At 45.2% G+C, this 13,138-nt stretch overlaps 2 protein-coding genes across 3 annotated transcripts; both read left to right on the top strand.

Annotated features, from left to right (window-relative positions):
• Nucleotides 1-795: 795 nt before the first annotated feature.
• On the top strand, nt 796-2,151 carry LOC121306957 (semaphorin-6D-like; the record flags this gene model as incomplete). Its single annotated transcript, XM_041238984.1, has 1 exon — nt 796-2,151. A coding segment is annotated over one exon (1,272 nt), but the record flags the coding sequence as incomplete, so codon positions are not given.
• A 6,163-nt stretch (nt 2,152-8,314) lies between these two features.
• LOC121306956 (cortexin-3) lies at nt 8,315-10,887 on the top strand. 2 transcript variants are annotated; one of them, XM_041238983.1, is made up of 2 exons: nt 8,315-8,718; nt 10,331-10,887. In XM_041238983.1, the coding sequence occupies exon 2, from the start codon at nt 10,406-10,408 to the stop codon at nt 10,640-10,642; it is 237 nt and encodes a 78-aa protein (XP_041094917.1). In that variant the 5' UTR covers nt 8,315-8,718; nt 10,331-10,405; the 3' UTR covers nt 10,643-10,887. The 2 variants fall into 2 exon arrangements, with proteins under 2 accessions (XP_041094917.1, XP_041094916.1); XM_041238982.1 differs by having other exon boundaries at nt 10,314-10,887.
• The last annotated feature ends 2,251 nt before the right edge of the window (nt 10,888-13,138 follow it).

Here is a 13,138-nt window from a genome sequence, read left to right as displayed (position 1 = left end):
CTGAATAATGTTCCCTTGTTAACATATTGAATTGCAAGCGGCGCTTTGTATAGTTTTCCAGATACTTCATGAAAAATTGACCATTGAAAAATGTGACATTTCAAAATCTGACATGAAGTACTGTAGTACTGTTAAGGCTTTTTTTATATTTCTTTGCTTGCACGATGTTAAATGAAAGCTCTAAATTATGTTTATGTAGTTTTTATTTGATTTTTTTTTTTTTTTTTTTTTTTTTTTTTTATTAATTATGTCTCTATCCTAAAATGTCTAGGTGATGCATAACTTTTGGCCAACATATTAGAGTGACATTATTCGCAGGTTTTCATTTGAGCAAAATTAGTTCATTCTACAAGGTGATGATGCAAAACTTTTGGCCACAGCTGTGCATGATGCATCGTTACAGAGGTCTGCATCACATGTGATACGAGACTGCGGCATAAAGAACTACAGCTCCCAGCATCCCTCACCATTGCTGCAGGTGCAAAGGCATGCTGGGAACTGTAGTTAAGGTTCTCCTGAGTTGCATCCATTCCTTACAGCGAGATAAAAAATACCATCTACTATTTATCGCATCCCATAATGCTAAATGACACACTGAACTTGTTTAAAACATGGCGCTCCCATTAATTAATTAGTCCCAAAAGTCCCAAAGGGACTTGCAGAGGCTAGAGGGGTGAACTCTGCTTCATCAACAACTGCTGCTGCAGAGTCGCTTCCAATAGGACCTTGTTTGTTTTGCATCTCACCTGGAGGCTTGCAGTAAGGTTGCAGATATGCTAGAGTGATTGACTAACTTCATTCTCTTCATCTCTAGGGGTGAGACAGCTGCCGGAAGCTGAGAAAGCCACTCAAACGGTCCACTTCACCCTTCTGATCGCCTGCGTGGTCGTCGCCTTCGCCCTGGGGGCTTTCCTCTCCAGCCTCCTGGTGACCTGCTACTGCAACCACGTCTTTCACAAGACCAAGAGGCTGAGCAAGGACCCCGAGGCCACGATCCCCCACGCCCTGTCTCTCCGGAGCCTGGCTAAGCTCAACGGGCTTCTGGACGGACAAGCCAAGGACGAGAAGCTCGAGGTGTCCCCCCCCAAGCTCTACCACACCTTGATCCCCAACGGGAAAGAACACGGGAAGGGAGACTTGAGGCATCCCCCGGAGCTCTCGGGGCTGCCCACACCAGAGTCGACCCCAGAGCTTCCCATCAAGAGCATGAAGTCTTTCAAAAACCAGTGGGAGAAGAATCAGAATTGCAACAACGCCGCCAAGGAAAGGATCCGCCCCCTTGCGCCCAGTTCCAGACCCACCTCCGGGGTGCCAGCTCAGGTCTTCCAGTTCCCCAACTCCCTGGTGCTCTCCGGGCACGGGAACGTTTTGGGAGGGCAGCTTCACCCGGAAGAACGCAAGATCCCGAATGCCGAACGGGTCAAAGCTCAGCCCTACCCCTGCTACCCACAGAAGATGGTGGAGGTCAATGCTTTGGACGAGCTTCTGAGGCACCTGCACGGGGTCAACGGCGCGGGAGGCTGCCCCGGGAAAAACGTGACCTCGACCAGCACCCCTCTGCCCCCCAACAACGGGCACCTCCCCTTTGCCAACAGGGTCCAGCCCCAAATCCCCGACACGGAATCCGCTCCCTACTACAGCTCCTCCACCCTCCCCAGGGACAGCCTGACCAGGAGGATGGACGTCCCACCAGATATGCCTCCTCCACAGTCCACGTTGGAGAGAGCTTCCAGGCATCCTTTGCAGAGACAGTCCCTGTGTTTGGTCCCCAACGTGGCCAGCGAGGGTAAGGTCTGCCGGCAGCACAGTTTTAACCCCAGAAGCGGTCCTCCCCCTCTGTTGGCGCGGATGAACTCTGCCGGCAGTTCGGTGGAAAATAACCAGCAGCCGCTGCACCCCAGTGGTTACCTGTCACGGCAACACAGCTACACCGGTCCGGCCACGGCGCTCCCCAGGGGCGGCATGGTGAGGAGAGCAGCTTCGCTGAAGCCGGACGTGCCACCGAAACCCATGTTCATACCAGCTTCCTCACCAGCGGTCAACCCTTCGAATCACTTCAACTATTAGATTTTCTCTGCGCTTCTCGTTGGAGAGGGGATTTACTTAAAATGAACGGAGAGATTTTAAAAGGTGCTACCCCAGCCCACACACGGCCGATGTCCATATGAAGCCGGGCGGCGCTGTCCGCCCGAAAAACGCTGAAAGAACGGCGACCGGAACCCACCAGGCAACGAGAGCAGTGCCTTGTGCCGGAAGGAACTTGACAGGAGATGGATCAGAACGGAAGGGAGCACCTCCCTAAGAGAACACTACGCCCCTGCCCTGTGCATCGAAGTATACACTATCTAAATATAATAAACGTTGAGAAAAGAAACCCGCGTCTAGGGGGTCTAAATATGCAATAAGTGCTGACACGAGATTGTGGAACTTGGCGTGATATCTCACTCACTGTAGTGTGCGAATAAGTCGGCGACCATGAAGGGACACTTAGACTGGGTGACTAACCCCACACCTTGCTTTGTATATCCTTGGGGGCGGTTTTGAAAACCGTGGATACGAAACACTTGTCGGACGAACAGAACGTGGACGTGTAATCCCACCATGTCTGGTTGCCAGCGATACCAGTAGGAGAAAGCCTGTGGAGGTATACGGTAGTGACAAACGAGGTGCACGGATGAAATAGATGGACATTTACACCGAGTGGACTTAATAACAGGTAATACGCACCCCGTGAGAAATAAGTGAAGCAAACCAACAACGTGGATAACTTAATAATGGTCCTCGTACGTAAGATCCACGCGTCCATGAGGAATCACAGGCATAATACCCTGTGTTTTCACACAGTGGAATGGGGAAACGGGCAGGATCATCACGAGTCTGGAAATTAAAAAGCAGATACTAAGACCTATGGTTAGGCCAACGGAAAAAAGCGGAGGAGGGACTCAAAAACAGGTAACTGTCTAGAGCGACACAGCACGATGTAAGTGGTGTTCGCAGTAGGTAAGCCGATGCAGTTCTCCTTGTCAGGTTCCAAGGTTGGACGTTCAGAAATTGTAAAATAAACTTTGGATGCAGATAATCAGAGATTTCAAACCACACATTTCCAAAGGGGGTTAAGGTATTGACATCAGCGCCCCCACTCCTCCTCTACCTTCCCCTCCTCCTGGAGGTTAGTCCCCTGTCCAGACACCCACTTGGCGTCAAACAGGTACTCCTCCCCCTCCCGTTTCTCCCATCCCTCCTTCCTCTCCCTTCCCTTTTAACCTCAGAACACTTTTGTTGGGCTGTACAATCACCTTTTATATCATTTAATTGTGACTTCTACAAACTAGGGGTTGCCTTCTTTTCCCCCCCTGTATTTTCCCCCTCTATCCACATCTCTTATTTCCAGACGTCCCTACAGCCAACTCCCCTCTTCCTCTGCCTCTACTCCCCTCACCCTCTCTCTAAACAGGCTGCCTTCGTTTCCTCTTCTGAGTCTTTCGACTTTCAGTCCTTTCCTCTCACTACTCTGGAATTCCAAGTTGTTTTCCTACCTTGTTAGTACATCCTCTCTCCCCCCACCTGCTTAGTCCGAACCCCTCTTAACCTCTCTCACGAGGGTCTCCCTTCTGACAAACTCCGCCGCCTCTACCACTTACTTCCTCCAGCTATCTCTCGCGCCTCCTTGTTCCTCTCGTGTCTTCCCTGTTTTATCCTCCCCTTCCCTATTCCCCTTTCTCCTTCCCCCCCCCCTTTCTTCATTTCCCCCCTACCTAATTCTTCCACAATCCACCCCCTTTCTTTATTCCTCTCCCTATTATCCTCTTCCCCCTGCCTTCTTTATTTTTTCCCCCATGCCTATCTCTCTTCTCTCCTCTTTCCCCCCCCTCCCTGACTCTTATTCCTGCTTCGTATTTCGGACCTTATTCCAGTGTCCGCCCCCATTCATCTAACTCTACACCCCTCATTTAGTTTGCCCTTCTATCCCTCCTCCACTCCTTAACTCTTCATCTTTTACTCTCCTCTCCTACATACCACATTTCCCTCCTCGCGCACTCAGCCCTTGTTGAACAGTGTTAATCGAGCGAAATGATCCCTCCCCCCTCACCCATCCCACTCTCGCTGCCCCCCCTCTTTCCCTTCCATCCAGGCGGGGCCTTTCACTCGAGTCCCTCTCTTTTCATCCCTCCCGTTTGCCCTCTCTTCCCTCCTTCCCGGTCGATCCTATCAAACGCCTTTTTGTTACCATGCTGGTACCGTTACTTGATCACGTACAGAAGACTCCGGCAGGAAAGCTTCTTTTGGATTGATAGTATGTAAGAAACTGCCACTGCGAGCCATCCCGAAATATAGGTCGATGAAGACATTAAACTGCGAAAGACTTTTTGAACAGTGACTAAAGTAGGGGGAGTGTGGGGCAAAAACCTAATTCCGGCTTTCCGGTCCACGCAAATTTAATCCGACTTACCCTCGTCCATATAAATATTCAACTAAAATATGAAAAAACTGAAACACCCGATGTTTGGGAGAGCTGTGCTGCCTTATTCTGTAGAGCCCATCTTCCACGCCTGCCCGGGCTGAAGAGGTTTATCGAACCAGAAATCGCGTTCCTGGGTTAAATATGAATAAGCTGTTCAGTGGAACGATTATCCTGGCTCGTGCCGACGGCCGAAGATTTCCTTGGATTATCAAAGGGGATTGGGTCTTCTGGACAGTTAACCTTACGGAAGTGAGGTACTGTGTTCGGGAGGGGGAGAACGATTGCAGTTCCGAACTTGTAAAAAAACTTGATCAGATTCAGAGACACCCCTCTGCTTGGTCAAAGACAGCAACGTACAAACAAACTGTCAAGAAAAAAAGAGCTTTGGTATTCTGATGTTGAATCAAATCGGGCTTTTCTCCCCCCCACCCCCCCAAAATAAAGTGCACACACCTCCAAAAGGAAGCGACAATGTGACGTCTTCACCGGAGCATTTAAACTGCTGCAGACGTGTTTGGGGAGGGGGGGGAGGGATAAAAAGATGCATTAAAAGAAACATTTCTGATTTTTTTCAGATCTACTATACTAAATAGACTTGATGTTTTTGCTGGCTTCGCTGTAAATAAAAACAGGACTGTCAAAGAATTGCAGTAACTAGCCATGCTTTTATTGTATGTGTAAATGTGTGCCTTATTTAAAAAAAAATTTAAAAAGGGGGGTTGGTTTTGAGAAGGGAAGGGCCGGAGAACAGAGCATGGTTGGGTTTGTTTATTTTGTTTTTCTAAAATGAATGTTGTTATGTATGTGTCATAGCCAACGTAGCCAACTGTGTTTTATAAACAGGCTTGTTTTCTTCCTTATCCTGAAGATTGGAAGACACCTAGAAGCTGACAGGCTCCAGTCTGTAACTAATAACAGCTCCAGCATGTTATCGAAAGCTCCTTTCACACGGATGTGCTCGGCTGTGTGATTTCACATGGCTTGTTGAACTGTCGGCCCAGATGTTGATTAGAGCAAATGTCTCATCATCCCCGCTGCAGTCTGGCTCTGGTGCGTCTCAAGCAACAATGGTTGGAACAGAATAAACAGAACACGATCCTTGAGGACGTGAAACCTTCGCGCAGGCGCGGCCGTTTGTTATTGAACGACCGTCATCATAGCCAGAACCCGGGTCTGGACCCGGGTCGGAGTGCCCGTGCGAAAGGGGCTTTACAGTCAGTAACACGACCCGGCAATACGGACGGCTTGTCGGTCTGAATAGTGCAGGATGACATTCACCCTCTTGTCCCCTAATTAAACATTTATTAAATTAACAAAACCGCCTCTCCGGTGTTCCTGTGTGACTGTCAGAACACTCAGTCGTGTCCAGTTTAGAAATCCTAAACTTAGAAGGAGAAAGATAAAAGGTCTGAAGACTTGAGTTTGTGAGGGTTGTGTTTAGTAGACTGTAGTGCTCCAGAACCATCCAGGTATTTGAGTACAGTATTTTGATGAAGCTGTACACACGGGTATTTGAGTACAGTGTTTTGATGAAGCTGTACGCACGGGTATTTGAGTACAGTGTTTTGATGAAGCTGTACGCACGGGTATTTGAGTACAGTGTTTTGATGAAGCTGTACGCACGGGTATTTGAGTACAGTGTTTTGATGAAGCTGTAGGCACGGGTATTTGAGTACAGTGTTTTGGTGAAGCTGTAGGCACGGGTATTTGAGTACAGTGTTTTGATGAAGCTGTACGCACGGGTATTTGAGTACAGTGTTTTGATGAAGCTGTAGGCACGGGTATTTGAGTACAGTGTTTTGATGAAGCTGTACGCACGGGTATTTTCTGTGGGGTGAAACTTGTTGTGTGGGTTAAGACAACACTCGCTTGCAGTGCCCGCAGGGTCGCCACTGATACACAAACTTTTGGCCACAGCTGTACACTCTCAATAACTTATGATAATGAAAGTGAATGCTGAGTTTCATCAAAATTAGATAAGGGGGTTTAAAGGTACAAAATGTAAGGGTTGCTCGCAGACAGGCAGACAGACAGAGTCAGCTCAATATATCCCCATGTTCTGATGCTCCCAATAACTTATGCTAAGATTCGATTCACGTACTGTAATAATAATAATAATAATAATAATAATTTTGTCATTAGACAAATTACTGAAAATAATACCCTCTATGGTAGTTCCATTAAAAAAAAACCCTGTCCTACCCACTATCTTCATTTCTGTCACACACAATGACTTCAAAGTTGACAGCGAGACTCTAAATCGACCCACAAAAAAAAAAAAAAAAAAAAAACCTCAAGATGATTCAGACACCTCTGTCACAGAATTAATGACTGCTGTCTAACGTTTCACACAGAGCCTTCAACGCTGTTTGCATTTGGCCGTTTTTTGAACAAGCGTGGCTCAGTGGGGTTAGCTCAGGCGCTGTTGTATTTTGATGTCTGTCAGTCGGTTATAAATGAGCTAACTTTTGGAGTTCTGTCAAAAAAAATAGAAATAAAACAATAAAAATTTATAATGGAGTTGAAATTGAGTTCGGTTGACAACGGGTGCTTTCAAAGGCAGTCTGCGTAATGGGAACGTAATGGTTTAACAAGATTGGGAAACGACAAGCTCTATTTTTTGGTTTGTTTTTATTTCACGGTCTAAAAATAGGTATTGACGGAAGAAAAGATACAAAGAGAGCCCCTGTTTATTCTGGAAATCTGATAACCCTACACCTGCCACACGCTGCCGCTCCGGCCAGCTCATTCCGGCGAGGTCCGGCTCAGCGAGGCTCACACACCTGCTGCTGTCTCTTACTTTCCCGACCCAAAACACACGCCAGCCCCCGCTTCGTATGTGTCACACGCCGGTGACAGGCAGCTCCGTTTACCGTTAAAGTATTTTTCCATGCGCTATGTTTCAGTTTTTCCATTCACTATAGTTGAGTTCAATGTATTTATTTAAACTGCAACACACACACACAGGTTTTCAACTGGTCAAGCAAGGGTGAAAAAAAAGCGATGTAATGGTAATTAGAGCGTGAAGCGCAAGGCACAAGACAAACTACTCTGCTGGGAGCAAGATGCTCGGGAAAAACAATTTGGAGAAAAAAATGCTGAATGTGGTTGTCAGTCACGACTCGGCAAGTGTCTAACGCGCAGCGCATTGCTGCCTCTTCCGTTTTAATATAAAGAGGAGTCACTCTGAGGTGAAGAAATATGCCTCAATGGATTTGTGTGTGTATATATGCGCATTTATTATAAATTATAAATTCATGCTCACCCGCGCTGCACCGATTCCTTTTGCTTTATCCCTGTAGAGTATTTCTCAACAACAATGCATTTGATGAGACAATACTGCCCTCTAGTGGCTTTGTTGTTACATGCAGACAATACCTCATAACACCACCAGGTGTCGCCGTTGCTTAAGTTTTGCAGGGGAAATCTTTTTTTTTTTTTTTTTTTTTTTTTTTTTTACAGCAAGCATGTTTTTATTTATTTTTTTAAATACAAAACAATGCTTTTTATAGAGAGGCACCAGGGCTGGGATTACAGCTATCTCTCCCTGTGGAGTAAATGGGATTTTCCTTGTAAAGTTTCCAAGTTCACTGATTTTTAAACAGTGTTTTATTTATTTTTTCTTGCAGAAGAAATGGAGACGGTCTCAGCATTTGATTAAATAAATACATAAACTATCGATTGGGAATAAAGCAACGCTGGGTCTGCACTTCCATGGTTACAGCAGCTTTGAATTCATTGTTATTCTACTGTGTATCATCATCACCATCATCATCATCCAGTCCAGGGCAGACTTGAGGCACGGAGACTGAACTGCTCCCTCCCTCCCTCACTCCCCTAAGAGAAAGGGGGCTCCCTCCAGTCCAGGGCAGAATTCAAAAACACAATTCTGATAAAAAAAAAAAAAAAAAAAAAAAGGTTTTTAAGAAGTTTGGTCAACTGAGAATGAATTACCTCAACGGGGTTGCCATAGCAACTGGTTGCCACTAGCGACGAGACACCGCTCGCTCGGAACATCTCGATGCTAATAGAGGGGTGTGGGAGGTGAGAGAGAGAGCGAGAGAGCCTATAAATTGAGAACAAGGAGAGATTTGGTAAAAAGAAGTGTCTTGGAAAAAGAGCTGGGTCACGGTTTTTAAGCTGAGCGAAAGTAGGAAAAGTGTTTGTTGTTTTGCTTGAGTGGCATTTACAAGTGAGTGGACTGTGGACTGACAGAGTCGCAGTGCGTGTGGATCTGTGTGTTTGACACACCTCAGGTAAGTAACGTCGCCTTCCCTGGGCTTCAGAAAGCATCGGCGTGCACACTTAACACCAGCGACCTACTCGCTGCTCTTAATTGGTGGTCTGGTCAAAGGCTCGCAACGTTTTGTGAATTACTTTATTTACATGCAAGAGGAAAACTCACAAGGAATCTATATATATATATATATATATATATATATATATATATATTTAAAAAAATGTTATGCATGTATGCGTATTTGTGCGTATGAGTGCGTATTGCACTGTGATACAGATTGCCACCTGTCGCACTATATAGCTACACAGTGTGTGTGGGTGTCAGTGTGGCGTCTGTGTGTTTCTCTGTGTTAGTGTGTCTGCGTATGTGTGTTTGTGTGTGTGTTTCGGTGTGTGTCTGTGCATGTGTGTGTCTGTTTCCGTTTGTCAGTGTATGTGTCTGTGCTTATGTGTGTTTCGGTGTGTGTGTCGTCTGTGCGTGTGTGGCTCTTTAATCCAGAATCCCCCCAAGCTGTGTCCTTTGCAGACGATCCCTTAATTATTAATATTTATTTCTGGTGTGAGTAATTACTTTCAGCCCGTCTCTCAGGCTGCTATCCCTGGCGGAGGGGCTGAAGCACACACGGTTCAGGGATGATTAATATTTTCACCAGGGGAGAAAAAAAAGCAAACATCAGAACAAAACTTCAGAGATGAATGGCCTTTGATTAATAACTGAACACAGTGAAAAGGACACGTCTTGGCTGATTGTTTTGTTGTTGTTGTTATTGTGTTTTTCAGCTGAGAAAGTTCTTAACTAACTGCGTCTTCTGTACTGTGTAACATTTCTGGCTCACATAATTTGTTGAAAAGTTTAGAGTTTTCAGAATTTCCTTTAACTGTTTTATACAATATCGAATAAATACAGTCACAGTCTGTTGATTTTATTTAATTTTTTTTTTTTAATTTTCAAAGCACCTCTGTGGTCTTAAGGAGCAGGGACACCAGAGTGTAACCGCTAACCTGTTCCCCCCTGCAAAGCCGCTGCCCTTAGAAAGAAATGCGTCACAGAACAAATCACACTTTTTATTATGTATCAGTGGTGTTGCACGGGGGAACAGGTTAGCGGTTACACTCTGGTGTACCTGCTATACTTCAGAGGTGTAACCATAAAATTATTCCCCTGCAATGCCACCCCCTAATAAATCATTTCGAACAAATGTTGCACTTCTTTCAACTAGAGGTTGGGGGGGGGGCAGGTTAGCGGTTACACACTGGTGTACCTGCTGTACTTGTGAGTGAGGCTTGATTGAGAGCTCTATTACAGACTGCAGCAGCGCTTTAAACAGTATCGTGATGATATTTACTATGTATTTCATAGAAAGTCATAGCTAGTATTTAATCGTGTCAAATGAAAACGATGAGTTTTGTCAAGGTTTCTTTTTTAAAAAGAAAACAGGCTCTCAATTAAAACGACAAACGCTTCGAAACGAAGTCTTGTTCGAAGTCTTCCAGGATTAAATGCTTTCATCCCTAACTATAAACTCAAAATCGCTCTATTTGAAGAACTAAGGTAACAACTAGCAGCTGAAACGTTCTCAACGTTTGGTTTTTTTTGGGGTTCTTTTTGCAGTTTCTTGTTTCTCACAGTAACGGGTGGACCCGCGCCAGCCAGAGCCCTGACAAAAGATGGCCGCCTGACCCACGGCAGTGCCCCCAGCCCAGATGGCGGACGACGTCCTGAGCAGCACAACGTCGGCGTCCGGCTCTGCCCTCCCTGTGACCTCGTCGATGACGCTGGAGCAGAAGGCGGCCTTCGTCTTCGTCTTCTTCCTCTTCCTCTTCCTGGGGCTGCTCATCGTTCGGTGTTTCCGGATCCTGCTGGACCCTTACCGCAGCATGCCGTCCACCACGTGGACCGACTACATGGACAAAGACACCTTCGACTACCGGATCGCGTGAGGGACAAAAAGAACCGGGGCTCCTGTCAACCGTTCCGTCTTGACGGTTCAAATCAACCGCTTTTGTGAACTTCAGACTCTGAGACCTAGCTAGCTATTTATTTATATTTATTTGGGATTGTACCTGTCTGGCCGTTGTTTGCGCTGGTCACAGCCTACAACTCTGGCTCAAAGTTTTGCATCATCCCCCCTATAGAATGAACTAATTTTCCTTCATAAAGTCGAATGAAACCTGCTGAATAATGTTCCCTTGTTAACATATTGAATTGCACCCCCTCTATATAGAATGAACTCACTCAGCTTCATAGACTCCAGTGAAAGCTGCTGAATAATATTCCCTTGTTAACATATTGAATTACACACCGCTGCCTGGTATTAGTTTATTTGATCATGTGATGTGAATTAAAAGATCTAAATGATGTTCATATAGTTTTTTTTTTTTTTTTAAATTATGTTTCAATCCTAAAATTCTAGGTGATGCAAAATGTTTAGCCACAGCTGCACACGCACTATTCCACAAGCCTGTCTATTACTGTACAGTATGTTTCATTTCTAACCAGACGGAGGGAGGTGTTTGCGGTGATGTAGCCTCCCTCACTCTATGCCTTACACCAGCGATTCCCAACCCAAGTCCTGTGGGAGCCCCCCCTTGTGTGTGTGTCGGCTGGTTTTCACTCCAACCGAGCTCTCAAATCGCTGAACTAGACCCTTAACTGAAATGATCATTTGCTTAATTAAACCTTTTTAATTGTCCTCAGCTCTTAAACAGTTGCGGAGTTCAAGTTGCTTATAAAATGTCACAGCTGACTTGGAATCTGCAGCTGTTTAACAGCGGATTTAAACAAGTCAAAAGGTCTTTAAGCACATGATCAGTTCGATGAAGGGTCTAGTTAAGTTCCTGAGAGCTCAGTTTGAATGACAGCAGGCACACAGGGCCTCCCCCAGGACCAGGGTTTGGGAAGCTCTGCATTATACTGCCCTGTTTACACGTGTTAGACAAAGATGAAGCGCTACGGAAGACTGCGAAGATTATTACAAGTTATCTCAAATGTCTCATGACTAATAAAATCATTGCAGTGAATCTTACCTTTACTATATATATATATCTATTTCTATAGAGAGAGAGACTTCAGTGAGGTACAGGAAAATAATTCCATCGAGGGTTTCTGTGACATCATAAACTCCGAGAGCGAAGGCGGAGTTTCTGAACTGTCACAGACCCCCGAGATGGGACTGTTTCCCTGTGACTCACTGAAGAGGCCCCTCTTATTTTTTTTATAATCCACGGATCCCTTTGTGATGCTGATATTAAAGAAGACGAGGTTCAGCGGGACAGTCGGGTGTTTTATTAAACGTCGTGTTTCAGGGCTGTGCAGACGTTCTGTCTCGTTCTCCGTTTCTCTGAGATACGAACGCACCGGCTTTACATCTTTAACGTATTCTCATTGCGTTGATGAACATTTCTGTGCTCTGGGTGTTTGTCGAGTGATTGAAAACGAGATGCTTTGTGTTTTGAATTGAAAGCGATGGTCTCGAGGAGTCGAATGGGTCAGAGTTCAAGTATATTTTCCTCTAGAGGAATTATCACTGTTTGATGTCACTACTGTGGTACTAAGTCTTTTTTCAGAATGGCTCAGGCTGCGAATATAGCCTTCATCCATGTGTGTGTGTGTGTGTGTGATTCTTTATATATATATATATATATATATATATATAAAATATTCCCCATTTAATACCTAGTGACTTGTACTTTTCTGGCGCATGTATTTATTTGATTTCTAAATGTTCTTCTGGCCTGCACCCTCTTTTTTCACATGATCTCCGTGTCCATGGCAACCTTTGTGAACATTAGCCTGCTGCCATCAAAGACAGACACAAAAAAGCAAAAACGAAAAGGGCAAATCGCAGCCAAGGCACGACTGACCTTTACACAAGACAGAGAAAAAACGCGAGAAAAAGCAGGGTAGTGCTTTCAGAAATCACTATCACAGACCAGACCAGAGCTAAAACCTCACTGCATTGCACTGAACTGAATGGGCCTTGTTATAATGCTAACCTTACATTGCCATAATCAGACATGGACAAACAGGGGCAGCCACTATCATTAGTGATAGCCGTCTGAAATTATTTCTTTATTCTGTTTATAAAATTATAAAATGTTTTTTTTTTTTCGGTTTTGTTTCAGGCACAATTAAAGCCAACGTCAGTCTGGAGTAACTAGCAGGGTTGTTGGGGGTTCAATTCCTGGATTTTGATTCCAGCCGCTTTTTAAAAACGAATTTCCTATCCCAGCCCTTTCGAAGGAATCGGAATTGATATTTTCAGAGACTTTAATAATCGCCTTGATTGATCAGCTGCTTGTTTCACTGGAAGCTGGTTTAACTGTCTCACAAACAGCGGCTTGTGAGAAGCTCGTTTTAACAGATCGCTGCTCGGCTGCAATTCTGATCAGCGATGACGTGTCGGGATCGATTAAAAGGGAATTGATTTTAAATCT

This window comes from Polyodon spathula, chromosome 51 (assembly GCF_017654505.1).
Source record: "Polyodon spathula isolate WHYD16114869_AA chromosome 51, ASM1765450v1, whole genome shotgun sequence".
Lineage (NCBI taxonomy): Eukaryota > Metazoa > Chordata > Actinopteri > Acipenseriformes > Polyodontidae > Polyodon > Polyodon spathula.
The sequence above is the reverse complement of the archived record's forward strand: the minus strand, read 5'-3'. Positions and strand labels throughout refer to the sequence as shown.

What these genes read in the sequence shown, in the direction of transcription:
- LOC121306956 (XM_041238983.1), top strand. Translation starts at nt 10,406, where the DNA reads ATGGCGGACGACGTCCTGAGCAGCACAACGTCGGCGTCCGGCTCTGCC.